We start from the raw sequence: 19,203 nt of genomic DNA, 5'->3' as shown, positions 1-19,203 counted from the left end.
TAAGGTTTATGACTGATCGATATTGTTGCTCACATTTTCACTCATAAACATTTCTCTGTAACACTTTGCAATAAGGTTCTATACTTTAACATTAGTTAATGCATGAGGTATCATGAACTAACTATGATCAAGAATATTATTAATAATATTATTTACTGTAATATAATATAATATATATTTTATTATTAATCTTGGTTAATGGTCATTTATAAGTGTTCTGTTCTTCATTCATTGTTCGTTCATATTAGTTCATAAAGTATTAGCTAATGTACTAAAACTTGTACAACTTTTAATGTAAGAAAATATATTTATATTGGTATATGCCGATATTAAAATTAACCAAGATTATTAAATGCTGTAAAAGTATTATTCAGTGTTAGTTCATGTTAATTCACTAATTATTGTAAAGTGTAACACATTTTTCCTTTGATTTTGTTTTGGATTTAATAATGTCATTTTTCTTAAAAGTCTGTTGTTTCTTCAGCCTTTCCATTTTTCTTTTCTGACATGTTTTCCTTTTTCCTATTCAGGGGAACTCGGGCCTGGGTTTCAGTATTGCAGGCGGTACAGATAACCCCCACATCGGCGAGGACCCAAGCATTTTTATCACCAAGATTATTCCTGGAGGAGCTGCTGCACAGGACGGCAGACTCGGGTCAGTGAATATGTTGGCTCAGACGGAATCTGTGGACTTCTTCCACATTTTCTGCACTGATTTTAGAGGGAAATATGCTGAATTCTGTGGAATAGATTTACATTTGGTAAAATGTCTTAGATGGAGCTGAGAGTACAAGTAGTAGTAGCTGAAAGCATATTCACATCAGTGTCAGAAATTTACTTGTAAGGGGAAATATTTGCCCCTTGGTGTTGATTTTCAGTGGCTTTTTTACCCTAATGTGGACATATTTTTTGAAACACATCACCCTTACTAAAATTTATAAAGTTTTTCACTGCAGTAACTCTAGCTGGTATTATGACAGAGATTTTATAGATTCATATGTCTAACAGTTCACTTTAAGTTAAATGTAAATTATTGAACTATTGAATAGTAAGAATAAAATATAGCTGCAAGCAGTGATGAGGGACCCAAACACCATGGGTCCATTTCCACCTGGTGACTTTATGAAAACAATGCAAGGTGGACACATGCATTTGCCATTTGACATTATTCTAAACAATTTTTAAGTGATTTGGGTAAATATAAGAGGACTATTTTAAAGTCTGTTGTAAGAGCCACACTTCCTACTGCCAGGTGGTGGCACTATGACCGTGACCCAGTTTAGTCACATCCATATGATTAACCCCCAAGACTAAACATACACCTAAATTTTGATCTAAGTCACATTGCACACAGAAGAAATTCCCATTTTTCGCCATTAATGCCTCACCATAACAAAACCGTTCGATATATAAAAAATCTGTTCACAATTTAGCATCTTCAATATCTTGGCATAATGTTGTCTAAATGTGGTGACAATCTCATGAATCCCATGGGAGGAGTATTTAAAAGTTCAGAGACTGCAATTAAAAAAAAATCCAAAATGGCAGACTGTTGGGCAGAGCTAATAACTATAATTATGAAAGTTGTCTGGCTTGAAGAGAACTATATAGATACCAATTTTGGTGACTGTAGGTGAAAATGGGGGTGCTACAGAGGCCGTCTTACAGACCCATTTTAAAGGGGCCATTACAGAGCCCCCCCTACACACACACATGCCAATGCGTGAACTTTTGCCCAGCCCTAATGGTCAACGACTCTGATGTGTGTGCAAAATTTCATTTTAAGCATGCCAAGTGCCTCCAATAATCCAAATATAGGAAGAAATGAATAATCACAATTAATGCATTGCCATGACAACAGTATTTAAGATATCAAATATCCCATGACAATTTTAAATCAGCAGTGTCTTGACATTATTCTAAGGAATTCTGAAACAATTCATGTAAACATAAGAGGGCTATTTCAAAGTCTGTTAAAAGTGCCATACTTCCTGCTGCCAGTTGGTGGCACTATGACCGTGATACATAATAGCAGCATCCATGTGATCAACACCCATTAACAAACATACAGCTGAATTTTCATCAAAATCATACAATGCAAACAGAAGATATAATTCACTTCCTGTTTCCAATTTTTCACCATAAATGTATTGCTTTGCTATGGCGACACCATTCAAAATATCAAAAATCCGTTCACAATTTAGCATCTGCAGTGTCTTGGCATGAGGTTGCACAAATTTGGTGCCAGTCACATGAATCCCCTAGGAGGAGTATTTAAAAGTTCAGAGCCTGCGATTTTCAGAAAATCCAAAATGGCTGACTTTCTGTTGGGCGGAGCTAATGACTGTATGAAAGTTGTTTGGCTTGATGAGAACTATATATGCGATGACGGGCCCAAGCATTTGATATATAAAAAATCTGTTTGCAATTTAGCATCTTCAATGTCCTGGCATAATGTTGCCTAAATTTGTTGACAGTCACATGATTCCCCTAGGAGGATTATTCAAAAATTCAGGGCCTGCAATTTAACAAAAATGCACATTCAATCCATAATGGTTGGGCGGAGCTAATGACTGTAATTTTTAAAGTTGTCTGGCTTGATGAGAACAATATATGTAGCAAGTTTAGTGACTGTAGAAGAAACTGACCCCACCACTTTTGTCAAAAGGTGGCACTACAGAGCTCCCCAGCCACGCCCATGTGGAAACTTTTGCCCAGGCCTAATGGCAGACAACACTGATGTGTGTGCAAAATCTCATGAAAATTCAAGTATGCCATGTTCCTCAAAAACATGTTAATATACATAAAAAGGAAAAATGACATTTAATGCATTGCCAAATTATTTAACCCTCTGGGGTCTGAGGGTGTTTTGGGCCCTGGAGAAGTTTTGACATGTCTTGACATTTGTACTTTTTTCAGTTGCTTAAAACATATTAATGGCTAAAGTCTGATAACACTGTATTCAGCACAAACTGGGCTACAATAATATGTGAACAACATGTATGTACACGTTTGTATTTTTGAGAAAATAACGTTTATGCATGGTTTTTGATAAAACAAACATTTTAAGTCACTGAAATAAGGCCATATAACACATACTAAACATTCGTTCACAAGACTTTTGAGAACTGGATCTTGTAGCCTAGAGTTTTTGCTACAAAAATGATGTGAAAACCATCCTGATCACTCATTCATACAAAACAATAAAGTCATTTAACTTTTGTAAGACACTTTGAGTGTTAGAAAGGCCATATGTGAGGAGGTGTGGATGATTGATGTGATTCACACCTGAGGAGACAAAGACCCCTCCCCTGAGAGAGAATGAATGTGAGGAGACTTATTGATTGAATATATTGTTTGTTTATTCACAAAATCAAGTTTAAGTTAAAAGTAATCTGACTATACATTTTCTTTACATAAAGACTTTACTTAAAAACTTTAGACCTACACTACCATTTAAAAGTTTTAGATCTGTAAGATTTTTTAATGTTTTTAAAAGAAGTCTCTTCTACTCACCAAGGCTGCATTTATTTGATCCAAAATACAGCAAAAACAGTGATATTGTGAAATATTTATACAATTAAAAATAACTTTTCTATTTGAATATATTGTAAAATGCAATTTATTCCTGTGATCAAAGCTGAATTTTCAGCATCATTACTGCAGTCTTCAGTGTCACATGATCCTTCAGAAATGATTCTAATATGCTGATTTTCTAATATGGGCATATTTACAGCACATTTTACACATTTACACCCGAACAGATATTTGCAAGCACGAGCTTCGTTATGATAATGAGGCAGCATAAACACTAGTTAAAATATAATCTAAACATTCATATTATTTTTATATCATATTACATATCATATTTATATCATACAGCATACAATTTAAATATCTGCTTTAGCCAAAACAACATTTAAATGTAACTAAAACTTGCCTAATAGGATATATTTCAAATTTCAATACTCTGAATCCTGGCTGGCATGTCTGGAAATAGTCCAACTAGTAAAATATGTACATGCAAATATAAAATAGCATGTCAGCTAATGTAAGTAAAGACTTACTCATCCGAAATTGTATCCTCGGCTGGATCAAGTCGCTCTTCAAAATGCAAATGTTCCTCGTCGGATTCCCGCTGTTCTTCTGAGGAAAATGTGAACTCTTCGTCACTATCTTCCATCTTCCAAATGCACAGAAAAGTGAATGAACTTGATGTTTTTTTAAGGCATTGTTGGGGGCGTTTACAATTTTCTTTGATCGCCTCAGCACATTACCATATGAATAGCGCGCTCTGCTCGTGGGTGGGATCACATTAGGTATAATTAGCTGAGCCAGGATAAACTGTACATCGCTTTGTTTCATACAGATTACATTGCAGGAGAATATTTTTTTTTAATTTGAATTGTTTTATTTATAAGTAGACATTTTAAGCTTTCTTTAGACATATGTTTCATGTTTGTATGATAAATATTCATGGAGTTTCAGTTCATTTTTGTGACGTGTTTCAGAAAGATGTTCGCGGAAACAGAGACGGCTGAAAGCGCACCCTGTTTATTTTCTTTATTTTACAAAAGCACAAGGTTTTGTTGTTATTGTGAGTGTACGCAAATAATTTAGCATCGTCAATGTCTTGGCATGATGTCGCTGTAACATGAAATCCCTAGGAGGAGTATTTCAAATTCCAGAACATGCATTTTTCAAAAATCTTATGACTGTCACACGAAAGTTGTCCAGCTTGATCAGATCTATATGTGTACAAAGTTTGGTGATGGTAGCTCAAAAGGTATGTGCTACAGAGCCCCCTGAACATGTCCATCTTCTAGGTGGCACTACAGACTTTCAGTGCTTGGGCCCTAATAATAATTATCCTTAGAAGATCAATAGGGCCTCCACACTTTCAGTGCTTGGGCCCTAATAATAATCCTTAGGCCTTAGAATAGAATTTTGTCACATACATTAGGTAATCACTACAAACCAAAAAAGAGGAATTTATAACGGTGACATTTTTTTCCTCCACATTTTTGAATTTCAGTGTCATTTTTGTTATTTTTTTTTTGTGGCATTTCTGGTTAATTTTTTTTGGTGAATGACAGGTGTGCCAGTTCTGCAGAAATCTGCACAATTTTGTGAGTTCAGATCTTTTGTGGGCCTGCTAATACAGTTGTGCTCAAAAGTTTGCATACCCTTGGAGAATTGGTAATATATGTACCATTTTTAAAGAAAACATGAGTGAGCAGGCAAAACACATTTCTTTTATTTCTTATGGGATTCATATTCAACTGTAGGTTATAACAGAATGGCACAATCATAAAACAAAACATGGAAACAAAGAAAAAAATGAAATGGCCCCTGTTCAAAAGTCTGCATACCCTTAGTTCTTAATACTGTATATTGCCCCCTTTAGCATCAATGACAGCGTGCAGTCTTTTGTAATAGTTGTCTATGAGGCCCCAAATTCTTGCAGGTGGTATAGCTACCCATTCGTCTTGGCAAAATGCCTCCAGGTCATGCAAAGTCTTTGGTCATCTTGCATGAACCGCACATTTGAGATCTTCTCAGAGTGGCTCGATGATATTAAGGTCAGGAGACTGTGATGGCCACTCCAGAACCTTCACCTTTTTCTGCTGTAACCACTGGAGGGTCAACTTGGCCTTGTGCTTAGGGTCATTGTCGTGCTGGAAAGTCCAAGAGCGTCCCATGCGCAGCTTTCGTGCAGAAGAATGCAAATTGTCTGCCAGTATTTTCTGATAACATGCTACATTCATCTTGCTATCAATTTTCACAAGATTGCCCGTGCCTTTAGAGCTCACACATCCCCAGAACATTAGTGAGCCACCACCATGCTTCACAGTGGGGATGGTATTCTTTACACTATAGGCCTTGTTGACCCCTCTCCAAACATAGCACTTATGGTTGTGACCATAAAGCTCTATTTTGGTCTCGTCACTCCAAATTACAGTGTGCCAGAAGCTGTGAGGCGTGTCAAGGTGTTGTCGGGCATATTGTAACCAGGCTTATTTGTGGCATTGGCGCAGTAAAGGCTTCTTTCTGGCAACTCGACCATGCAGCTCATTTTTGTTCAAGTATCGTCGTATTGTGCTCCTTGAAACAACCACACCATCTTTTTCCAGAGCAGCCTGGATTTCTCCTGAGGTTACCTGTGGGTTTTTTTTTTTTTATCCCGAACAATTCTTCTGGCAGTTGTGGCTGAAATCTTTCTTGGTCTATCTGACCTTGGCTTGGTATCAAGAGATCCCCGAATTTTCCACTTCTTAATAAGTGATTGAACAGTACTAATTGGCATTTTCAAGGCTTTGGATATCTTTTTAAATCCTTTTCCATCTTTATAAAGTTCCATTACCTTGTTATGGAGGTCTTTTGACAGTTCTTTTCTGCTCCCCATGGCTCAGTATCTAGCCTGATCAGTGCATCCACGTGAGAGCTAACAAACTCATTGACTATTTATACACAGACACTAATTGCAATTTAAAAAGCCACAGGTGTGGGAAATTAACCTTTAATTGCCATTTAAACCTGTGTGTGTCACCTTGTGTGTCTGTAACAAGGCCAAACATTCAAGGGTATGTAAACTTTTGATCAGGGCCACTTGGGTGATTTCTGTTATCATTATGATTTAAAAAGGAGCCAAACAACTATGTGGTAATAAATGGCTTCATATGATCACTATCCTTAAATAAAAGACAGTTTTTTTGCATGATCAGTCATATTTTCAAAATCAATGCCAAAATTTCACAGTTTCTGCCAGGGTATGCAAACTTTTGAGCACAACTGTACACAATTAACACCAGCAGGGTCAGTTCAGTTTAATGTCTGTCTGAACTTTGAAACTTTCTTTTAAACAGTGCATTAATAGATGGCATCCCTGGCCAAGTGCTCAGGGCCTGCGCAGAACAACTGGCAGATGTCTTCACCAACATTTTCAACCTCTCCTTGGCCCAGGCCATTGTCCTCACCTGCTTCAAAACAGCCACCATTGTACCAGTACCAAAACATGCTGCTGCAGTGGCCCTCAATGACTTCCACCCCGTTGCTCTTACTCCTATCATCGCTAAGTGTTTTGAGAGGCTGGTCCTCTCCCACCTGAAAACATGCCTGCCCCCAACACTGGACCCATATCAGTTCGCCTACAAACCCAACAGGTCAACTGAGGATGCTATCGCCTCAGCTCTTCACTCCGCCCTGACTCACTTGGTCAAAAACAACACATGTCAGGATGCTATTCATTGATTTCAGTTCTGCCTTCAATATTGTGATCCCATCCAAGCTGATCTCCAAGTGCACTGATCTTGGCATCAGCCCCTCCCTCTGCAACTGGACCTTGGACTTTCTCACTAACAGACCACAGTCTGTTAGGATCAGCAACCACAACTCCTCCACCCTCACTTTGAACACTGGTGCACCACAGGGCTGTGTGCTGAGTCCAATCATCTACTCCCTCTTCACCCACGACTGCAAACCTGAGCATGGCTCCAACTCCATAATCAAGTTTGCAGATGACACCACGGTGGTAGGCCTGATCAGCGGCGATGATGAGACGGCCTACAGGGAAGAGGTACAGCACCTGGCAGTGTGGTGTGCCAACAACAATCTCACACTCAACACCCAGAAGATCAAGGAGCTGATTGTGGACTACCGGCGGACTAGGAAGGGCCACACATACACTCCCATATACACTGATGGGGACAAAGTGGAGCGTGTGACTAGCTTCATGTTCCTGGGTGTCCACATCTCTGAAGATCTTTCCTGGACCTACAACACCTCCACTCTGATCAAAAAGGCGCAACAGCGCCTTTCTTAGGAAGCTAAGGAAAGCTCACCTGTCCCCCCACATCCTGCTGAACTTTTACCACTGCCCTATTGAAAGTATACTAACAAACTGCATCACAGTGTGGTATGGCAACTGCACCGTCTCAGACCAGAAGGGCCTCCAGCGGGTGGTGAAAACTGCCCAATACATCACTGGTGTGTAGCTTCCCTCCATCAAAGATATTCACCCCAAACGCTGCCTAAGGAGGGTGAGAAGCATTATCAAAGACACCTCTCACCCCAACCATAGTCTGTTTACTCCACTCCCATCTGGGAGATGCTATAGGAGTCTTTGCTGTCGCACCAGCAGTCCCAGGAACAGTTTCTTTCCCTCAGTTGTTAGCCTACTGAACTCTAAACTCAGGCGCTGAACACTACATCCCACTCGGACTACATATTTTTTTGCACATTCCCTTGCACATTTCTTTGCACATAATTTCTACCTCTTGATGCCACTTGCACTGTTATGGTCACCGGCCATATATATATATATATATATTTACAAATTTATACTTCATTCTGCGCAATGCATCTTCAGTGTTAATATTTCTTCATTTGCACCTTGTACTGTATTCATAGACATTTGCATTGAGCTGGTCTCTGCTTCTCTACCTCATATCTTTGCACTCCATAAAAATCTTTATTGTATACACTATATATATATATATATATATATATATATAGCTATTTGCACTTCTAGTTAGATGCTAACTGCATTTCAGTGGCTCTGTACCTGTACTGTGCACAATGACAATAAAGTTGAATCTAATCTAAAAAATAAAATTTAAAAAAATGTAAATAAAAAAAAATAGATCATTTGTTTATGAATGAATTCAGTGTAGTTTTTGTACATTGTTGCAAATGGCTGTAAAGTACTATAGTCAGCAGTTTATCTTTCCTGTGATTTGCTCTGCTTTCTTTTGACTGTTTACTTTTCTCTTTGTCTCTCTGTACAGAGTTAATGACTGTATACTGCGGGTAAATGATGTAGACGTGAGAGACGTAACTCACAGTAATGCTGTAGAGGCACTGAAGGAGGCAGGCTGCATTGTCAGACTGTATGTCAGAAGAAGAAAAGCCGTCACAGAAAAAATAGTGGATGTTAAACTGGTAAAAGGTGCTAAAGGTAAAGCCACCTTTCATCTTATGACAGATAATGAAATAAAATAATTATTATATAGAGTATGTAATTATTATAATTCACATTAGGTAATGAACACTATTTAGCAAATTAACTTTGACAAAGTTGGAAGTTTGTTGACAGAATAAAGATTCAAAGTGCATTTAAAGGGGTCAGAATTGTCCTCCATTGGTTATTATAAGAGTTCGATATACTGTGAAAACATAGTGTAACTTTCAGATCTCATAGATTCTTCTCAAGTCCAAAAAGGCCATCTATCGAAACTAATCGGCAAAATGTTTGCTTGGCTTAATCTTTAAAAGCATTATAAGTGGACCTTAGGGAATAAAATTAAATAATAAAAAACACATTTTTATAAATGTTTAAGTTGTTCCAAGTACACCCTGAACTTAAAGAAACTGTTCTAGCGTTTGTCAGAGATGTTTGTGCTTATTCTGACCCCCCACCTCTGTTCCTGGTGTCTCAGGTCTAGGTTTCAGTATAGCCGGAGGTGTTGGAAACCAACATATTCCTGGGGACAACAGTATTTATATTACCAAAATCATTGAGGGAGGAACGGCCCATAAAGATGGAAGGCTACAGATTGGGGATAAACTTCTTGCTGTAAGTAATAATACTCTTTTTGTTTACTGAATTTACTAAATAACATTTAGTTATTTACATTTACCATTTATATTTGTAACAAGGAAGATGAATTACTACTGAGAGAGCACACCTTTATAATGGAGGTGCAACACTCATCTGTGTAACCATTTTAAATGCAGTTACTTCATTTGGTTTTTAGCTGTAAATATTCCCCTACGTAGTCTCGCCAGGATATATTATATGTCATTGTATTCATATTTTATATCTTATATATAGCATATTTCATTGTGGTTTCTTATGTCCAGGTGAATGCTGTTTGCCTTGAAGAGGTGACTCATGAAGATGCCGTGACTGCCTTGAAAAACACCCCTGATGTCGTCTATTTAAAAGTGGCGAAACCCACCAGTGTCTTTATGAATGATAGTTACGCTCCTCCCGATGTCACCAGCTGTAAGTGAGCTTATCCTGAAATATATTCTTGTAGCCTATACCATTTAACTCAGTTTATTTCTGTTAATTGCTCTCTACAATATTGTTTAACAAATAGCTCCAATAGGCCCTCATTAGTGACATGGAGATAGCACATAGCCAAATAGCACATTTACTCTATATACGTATGTATGCCTATTAAATTTAAATCAGTAAGGTGCCACTGGGAGTTTGAATGCTCCTTCTTTGAAAGTACATTTAAGGAGAAGACCTGCACAGGAAGCACTGAATTTTCTTACCTTAGAGATCTGAGATCTGAGAACAATTCACTCTTGCAGTATGTACTCTTCAGAACCCATCAATAATTTGAGTCTTTTTATAGACACTGATTCAAAGTAATGATGAGCAGGGCTTCACATTAACTTTTTGGCTCACCGGCCACTGTGGCTAGTGATGTTGCAAAGTCATTTTCAATAGTCAAAATCCCCCGCCCTGCAAAAAGTGGTGAAATTAACTGGAGACTGTAACTGCATGCATTTTTTTTATTTTATTTTTTTTTTTGACATTTTACTTGAACGCGAATGTTACGAGTTTAGCAGGACACAACAGGACATTGTCCTCTTAATTCTAAACTGTACCTGCCCTTATGAACATTTACCATTTTTCCTCTGCAGTAGCAATTGTAAAAATAAGGCCATAATCACAAGTAAGACCACGATTTGCTCTTTATTACTATAGCTAGGATAATGTAGATAGTCTTTTCAAAAAGAATAAACTATAGTATTTGCTATGAAAAAACTAATAGCCTAATTATATTTACAACTTTCACAGTTGTTATAAAAATGATGCCCTAATAGATTTGATATGAATCCATACTATTTCTGTCATAATACCATCTAGTGTTACTGCATTAAAAAACTTGATATATTTTAGTAAGGGGGATGATTTGTGTTCTAAAAAGCCTTGTGATTTATTTTAATGCATGGTGTTGTCTCCTCTTTACCTCATCAGTCCTGTTCATAATGTCGGGGCTGTCTATCAGTTTGAGAGGTTTGACTTCTTCCACAGCGCTTTGAAGTAGAACATTCTCTATAGAATTCAAATGAGTCACAATTTGTGGTCTCTGTCACGATATCGAGGGAAGCTCGGTTGATTCATGCAAGTTCTGCGCTGTGCTATACCAATACTCTGGCTCTATCTCTGGAGCACGCTGGTATGTGTACTGCTGTGGTTCATGTGGGAACACGCTTTATTCTTCCTATGCAGATGCGCATGTCAGATATGAGAAGCATAATTAGTACTTATAAAACGCTGAACACGAGACGAATAAAATGCAATTTTTATTCGGTGGTGGCCCAAGATTCATAGAATTTCCAATGCAGGAAAAACCCTGAAAACGTCACCTGCCAAAGTGGCTAGTATGAGTGATGGAGTAACTCACCACTGCCTTGTTTTGCCCGCATTTTGCGGATGGACGGGTGTTAATTTCAAGCCCTGGTAATGAGTTTAAAATTAAAAAAAATAAGCAGGACATGTTATTGATTCTTCCTGTTTGTTATAACCATAATTAAAGCATATTCCCTTGATTGGTGGTAGACCTTTTTTCCCTGACACCAAGTTAGAATAATCCCATTTTAGTCCTACATGGAGATGTAGATCTAATTACAGCTTGGATGAACAACTAACAGGATATTGTTTTAAGAAACTTTATTGTAATACTGACAATTTGACCTTTTTTCAAAGTTTGGGGGACATGTCCCTTCCATCCCCCCTGGGATCTATGCCACTGTTCTTACTTAAGCTGAAGTGAAATGCCAGAGTTAAAGTGAAAATTAGTTTGAAATGAAAATTATATCACTATTTAATCACCCTAATGTTGTTCCAAACCTGTATGACTTCCATGGAACACAAAAGGAGATCTTTAGAAGTCATATGGAACAACATTAGGGGGAGTAAATAATGACATTCAGGTTAACTAACCATTTAAGCTCAAAGCTGTACTGTAGTCCTGGTGTTCCATGCTCACTTATGGCTTAAAACCCACCTCAAAACAGCTATACACAGCACTTAGTACTGATGGGGGCAGAAAACCCTAAGGATCGGCACTAAAATTGTCTCTGCAAAGTGCAGAGTGATGACAGTCAATAATGTAGCACCTTGGTGATATTCCAGAGAACAGGCCAGATCCCCTTCAGCATTACCATATATCCTGAGAAAGTATGCTGTCATAAGAGCTTAAAGGCATGAAGGACAAAAGCACATTTAATCATGAAGTGCATCACGTGATCAGCCCCTCCATCCAGCAAATCCGACATCAGTATATGTAAAAACTAGTGTGTGTGTGTGCGTGCAGTGTTGCATAGGGAATTTTAAAGCCACGTACAGTAATAATACCTACACATGTACGCAACACAGTCACGGTCGCCCATGTGAGTACGCATGATGTGATATTTCTTGGAAGATGAAAACAGAACAATTAGTGATCCCATTTCATTATACCTGTTGGGCAGTCTGGCTTTGCATAGTGATTTGACACGTGAAGGAGTTTTTAATGAAAATTAAATAAACGGGGTTGTCGATGTCTGCAGTTATTAATTGCCCTGAGCGTACCCTTGACATTATTACAAATAACATCTGACACAGTGAAATAAGGACACATCATTTATAGTATGACATCAATGATAGACCTTTAAAGGAATAGTTAACTCAAAAATAAAAATTCTGTCATTATTTACTCACCCTCATGTAATTGTATATGCTAAAGAATCTTCCCACTCCTCTTTTCCATAAAATGACAGTTCATTGTGACCAGAGGTGTGAACAAGGCAGCTCCAACAAGGCCAACAAAAAAACATAGATGTAGTTTATGCGATGAATGTGCTATATTCCCTAAAGCCATACGATACCTTTGTGTGAGGAACAGACCAAAATGTCAAAATTCATTATTCAATATAAATCTTCACCTAATGTCTTCACCTTGCCGACTGTCTGAATTCTCACTGGCGTTAAGGTTATAGCAAAAAACATTTTGTGACATAATTACATTTTTATTTTTGAATAATTATGCCTATTTATTCCCTAATTGGCTGAATATATAAACTTTTTTCTGTATAACTTACTAAACATGAACATGAACTCTACCTATGCCCATTACATAGTTATCAGATAATTTCATTAAAGTAAATATTAACATGACAATTTGAATCTATTGTTTATATAAAATATAGACTACATTAGAACATTTAGGGAAATGATGTGTTCTTACACCATGGCACATGCTTTATAATGTCAAATGTATTCATTAAATATAGTGAAATAATTTTAATACAGATAATTTAATGTTTCTAGAAATGCCCAATATGATGTATGTTTAAAATGTTGTATGAAAAATGAAGTAATATATTATTAAAAACTAAAACCTAAAACTTATTTATTAATTTCTTTGAATTGGCATTCTTAATTTAGTTCTGAATGGAGTACAACCCTTTTGTGCATTTCCTGTTTACTTCCTACAGTAAGTTTTTTTTCAGCAAATTTGGTCTTTGTCATATTGACTTTGAATGTAATTCTTCACATTATTACATATGACTTGTGAAGTCATTTCTAAATTCTGGGTTGTGACATTTGCCAGATGAGTTTTCTGTGCTAAGCTTTGTGTGTTTCCCTTTCAGCTTATTCCCAGCACATGGAAAACCATATAAGCACCCAAAGTTATCTGAGTCAGCCATTAACCCCCACCACCCCATCACGCTACTCTCCTATCGCAAAAGGCATGCTGGGAGAGGATGAGATCACAAGGTGAGCCTCCCCATTTCTCTATCTTCACAGTGATGAAATCCTTTTGCAATGATTTCAGATGCCTTCTTGGTTCAGAGGCCGTCTGCAAGGTTCCCATTGTGCATTATGATTGGCCTTTACGTGGCACTTATGAAGTGATCCAAGTTGATATAGCTCATGACATTTCCTCTTGAACTGTTTCTATAGTGATTGTGGCCTCAATGACACAGTCTTATCAGAAGCTGTCCATTGCCCTCACTCACTCTTATTTCCTACACTCTTATCACTTGCTCAAATTGCACCCGTCATTTTCCACTCCTCTTCTCTGAGAACTGCTTTTCCTTTTCTGAGAGTTCTTTCTTCAGTATCACCCTACTGAAATTGGTAGATAAAGCTATTAAAGTTCCATTACATGTAGCCTAGTGTGAAGATAGCTTCATAATTTTGGTGTTGATACCTAGCACCTACAGTATGAGGTTCAAAAATTACAGTATATCTCTACCCAAGAGATAAGCTTCCCAAGGTTAACGCTTTTCCTAGTGCATATTTTATCTGTGCATAATGGTTCTGTCTGTTTCCTTCTGTCTATACTACAAAAACAGGAAACAGGTTTTCCTACTCAGCCAATGTCATGTTAAGTCTATGCAGATCATGGTTATATTACTGATATTCAATGTTTAATTTTAAGAACAGTTTGGTTTACTTTGGTATGAGAAGCAAAGTTGGGACAGTGTTGGGTTGCCACTTGATGTCCAATGTAAAATCTGGGACCTTAAGCAAAATCAGTTGAGAACCACTGGTTTAGGGCATTCACACACATGCAACATATGTAAGGTCACTAGCAGTATTTATCTGAGTTGTGTCTGATTCCTCCAGAGAGCCGTTTAAGATGCGGTTCATTTAAGGTAATGCCTCTGTTCTGTGGCCTGTTGATTCCTCATTCACCTGATTTGTTTGCTTATTTCATAAGAGCTGCCTAGCGAGCGGTATTATGAGAGTCGGACAGTGTAGATGGCCTTGGCCGGACCGACATACTGGGGACAAACACATACTGACTGCTGTGCTTTACCATATTTAATCCTCTTTAATCGGGGGTATTTATCTCCTATTGGAAAGGACACAAAATACGTCACGTTGATGCTAAAAACAAACAGCCTCTTTCATAACAAGCTAGCATAATGATATGACCAGCCAGTCTGTAAGGCCAACTTAAGCTGCACTCTCACTACAAGGCTGTCAAACTACCCGAACTGCTATACTGTTCACATTACACAACAAGGTTTCTTGTCATCTGTCCTCTTCTTGTCTTAGCAGCGCACATACTACACAACAGATCCCAGACGAGGTGCATAAATTACAAGATCTTTGACCAAGAGGCATCCTTGATGAACAGCGAAAAAAAAAGAATTTCTCACTTAATTTCACACGAGAAATTACAGTGATCACTGGATTTTTCCAGAGAGTTAGAGTTTTTTGTCTGAAAAACAAAAGAAGAGATGAAAAAAGAAAACATGTCAGACATAATGATTGGGAAGCTGTCTGTGTCTGTTTTTAAAAAAATAAAATAAAATAAAAAAATAGTTGGCGGTAAATAAAACAGCACAGTGTCAAAATAAAAGCCTCAGGTAAAGGTGTAGTATTGTATATGACAGAAATATATTACTTTTGTATAAAAAAAATGTTATCCTCAAAATAATAATGATAATTATGTATTTTATTATAATAATAAACTTGACCGTGTCTCATAGTAATAATTTAGTAATATGCAATATTCAACTGGGTTCCAAAAAATTATACTCAGTGAAGTAGTTTTTACACACCTTGTTCATTCACATAAATGTTTTAGTGAAGATATATGAAGGTACATAATGTTTTTTATTAAGCTACTATGTACATATAAAATATAAATATAAAAGTACATATTAATGAAAATTATTAAATTTCATTCTCCCTTGTGTTCATTATTTAGTGAAAAACTATTTAGTGAATGCCTTCATTATTTATATTCCTTCAAAATATTGCATTTACTTTGCTCTGATAAAAATAAATAAATAAATAAATAAATAAAATTGAGCCATTTCAGAGCTAAAACATAATTATCGAAAGATGTATCGAATGTCGTGAATAGGCTGAAAAATATCCTAGTAGTGAGTATTGAGGTGCGAGTGCTATGCCCCTTTTAATAAACACTGTACGCTGCAATTTAAAAATGTAGCATACATACTGTAATTAACATTCCCTTTTATGGCTTTGTCAGAAAGAATGAAAAATATAGGTATCCTCCTACAGTTTTATTTTTGACTGCCAAACAAATGCCCTTTTTTGCACCTCTGTACTTTAGAGCTATTTTGTTTTTCAACATGCATCCATTAAACTGATTTTGTTTGGATGGCAGTTTTCTCTGTAAAAAAAAAAAGAAAAGAAAAGAAAAAAAAAAGATTTCAAGTAACTCTCAAATCACTTATCTATGATAAACACTACATGTATTTGCTTGCTAAAAACAATTTAAAATAATAACAGGGAGACATAATTAGATGTCAATACAATCATCACCATTTTAAATCACAATGTAGGAAAATAATTAAAATCAGTTCATGTGTTGGGTCTAAATTACCTCTAATGCCAACAAAGCAAGTTATTGTTGCACATAAAACATGTTAATAACAATGCAAATTATCTAAAAACTCTTTAAAAAAGCAGAAAAAGACTGTCACATGGCATATAATGACCCCCCGCACACTAGAGGGGGTATAGAGAGTAGTTTAGAATTCAAAACAGTCAGCATGAAAACCGGATTGAATTTAGCAATCAGGAAGTAGTCACTGGTCCAAATCCAAGAGTGGACTGTCTAGTATACATGCATAATATCTTTGTTTGAAGTGAGTCGAATGCTTGATGAGAGTGCCAATATTTCTCATTCGCCATTGAATTTGTAAAGATAAACACAGATAGTGTGTGTGTGTGTGTGTGTGTGTGTGTGTGTGTGTGTGTGTGTGCACTATTATACCCACAATTCCCCCATTGGCCCTTATCAATCATGGCCTCCTAATAATCCCCAACCATGAATTGGCTCTGTCACTTTACTCCCTCCTCTTCACCAATAGCTAGTGTGTGGTGAGCATACTGGCACACTATGGCTGCCATCGCATCATCCAGGTGGATACTGCACACTGGTGGTGGTTGAGTAGAGACCACTGCTCCCTGTGTAAAGCCCTTTGTGTGTAGTGTCAGAAAAGCGCTATATAAATGTAAAATTAATTCATTAATTAATTCATTCATTTATTCAGATTATCATTATATTTCTGTAATGTATGTAATGTAAAATAAACATGTCATGTGGTTAAAAAGGATACTTGAGTAGTTGTTTCTGTAAAAAGTATAGCGAGTCTGTCTCCGTGTTGGCAGCTTGGCATGAAAGCAGATTTAAAATCTGGAAGCTTGTGATTTCGCTGTCAATTCCAAAGACACAAATACCTGACACTGCTGCCGGGCACTTAATTAACTGTCACAAATGAATATGTGATGCTACGTATGAAGCGGTTAACCCACCTAATGCACTGATATAGAGATAGCAAGCTAACGCTAAATACGTACATTCCATAATATAGATCGCTAACATTGCCTGTCTCACACAGCAGCCAAATATTATCAGTGATAGCTAATTTACAGGCTACATTATAGATACAAATAATCTAGAAAGTTGAAATCTGAAATTTAAAAATATGTTTCTTCAAATTAGAGATAGAACTCTTGAATGCCAATGTGATTTGTTTTGACAGAAGTCGCAAGACTATTCTCTCCCTAGCCAATCACACTGACACGGATGTAGCAAACACAGACAGAGGGAAAACAGTGCAGTAAAAGTACAATTACAGCACTTTAAATGTACTCAAATAAAAGTACAAATATACAATTACAATTTTAAGCTACTTAATAAAGTACAATTCGTTACTTTACACCCCTAAAAAGATGCAATGAAAGTGAATGGTGACTAAGACATACTGCATAACTTTTTTGTTCCATGGAAGAAAGAAAACCATACTGTACGGTATGGAAACATGAGGTTGAGTAGCTATAACATGACAGAATTGTCATTTTTAGGTGAACTATCCCTTTAAAATTTTAATTCTACTGGACAGTTATAAAAAATTACTTTCTTAATGAAATATGTTTGTAAATCTACTCTGTTGCTCTACTGAACCTTAAAAGTGTGTTAAGAGTTTAATGATGCATGCATCTTTAACAACAGTGTTGAGTGAAGGTTTGTTTTGAAAACTCTCAAATGCAACAGAGACAATACAGTACGTGGCTGTGCTGCCATCTACAGACCTCTAGACATGCTCTCACTTTTAATTCTGTTCTGCTTCACAAATCTGCTATTAGAGCCAAACATTTATTTAAATATAATTGGAACTAAAGCTGAAGAAGAAGAAAAAAAAACAATGAGGTGTTAGTTAAAATCTGATGCATCCGAGAAAATAAATTTAGTACGCTCCAAACAGATTTTTTTCTTTTATTAAATCTATATGTTTCTATCTGGCTGTATCTCTCCGTGTATGTGTCTGTCTGCCTATCTATCTAGCTATCATTTTATTTATTTTTATTTTTAAGTTTAAGTTAAGCCTGTGCTTACTTAATATTTAATTTTTTTCGTCCCCCACTTATGCCATTTGGAAGTTCAGAAGCAATACAAATTTAATTTCACCCTGTGCATCTTACCTTTTTTGCTTTTTTATTAAACACTAAAGTAGTGTATCCCCTCAGTGTAAGTCACTTCCTTAAAAAAAATAAAATAATTGGTAACACTTTACAATAAGGTTCCATTTGTTTACATTAGTTAACATGAACTATCAATGAACAATACTTTTACAGCATTTATGTTCATTTCAACATATACTAATACATTTTTCAAACATGAACTAACAATAAACAAATTTATTTTTATTAAAGGGATAGTTCACCTAAAAATCTTAATTCTCTCATAATTTACTCACCCTCATGTCATCACATTAATTTCTTCTGCGGAACGCAAAAGAGGATTTTTAGAAGAATATCTCAGCTCTGTAGGTCCAAGTGAATGTTGACCAGACATTTTAAGCTCCAAAAAGCACATGAAGTCATCATAAAAGTAATCCATACAACTCCATTGGTTAAATCCATATCTTCAGAAGCAATATGATAGGTGTGGGTGAGAAACAGATCAATATTTAAGTCCTTTTTAAACATATATTCTCCTCCCTGCCCAATAGGGGGCGATATGCACAAAGAACGTGAATCACCAAAAACAAAAGAAGAAGAACTCGTAGGGGAGAAGAGTGCTTAGGAAAATGAATGTGAAAGTGGAGATTTATTGTAAAAAAGGACTTAAATATTCTCACCCACACCTATCATATCACTTCTGAAGATATGTATTTAACCAGTGGAGTTGTATGGATTACTTT

At 36.6% G+C, this 19,203-nt stretch overlaps 1 protein-coding gene across 23 annotated transcripts in view; it reads left to right on the top strand.

The window, feature by feature from the left end:
- The window catches only part of LOC127445611 (disks large homolog 1), a 234,115-nt gene that overhangs the window by 151,263 nt on the left and 63,649 nt on the right, over positions 1-19,203 (top strand). For all 23 annotated transcript variants that reach the window (XM_051705766.1, XM_051705770.1, XM_051705765.1 and 20 more), the window contains 5 exons: positions 531-655; positions 8,787-8,956; positions 9,438-9,574; positions 9,862-10,006; positions 13,657-13,783. In XM_051705766.1, coding sequence (XP_051561726.1) covers positions 531-655; positions 8,787-8,956; positions 9,438-9,574; positions 9,862-10,006; positions 13,657-13,783 — 704 coding nt within the window. The remainder of the gene's footprint in view (positions 1-530; positions 656-8,786; positions 8,957-9,437; positions 9,575-9,861; positions 10,007-13,656; positions 13,784-19,203) is intronic.

This window comes from Myxocyprinus asiaticus, chromosome 9 (genome assembly GCF_019703515.2).
Source record: "Myxocyprinus asiaticus isolate MX2 ecotype Aquarium Trade chromosome 9, UBuf_Myxa_2, whole genome shotgun sequence".
Classification (NCBI taxonomy): Eukaryota; Metazoa; Chordata; class Actinopteri; order Cypriniformes; family Catostomidae; genus Myxocyprinus; species Myxocyprinus asiaticus.
Note: the sequence above shows the minus strand (reverse complement) of the source record. Positions and strands in the feature narration are given on the sequence as shown.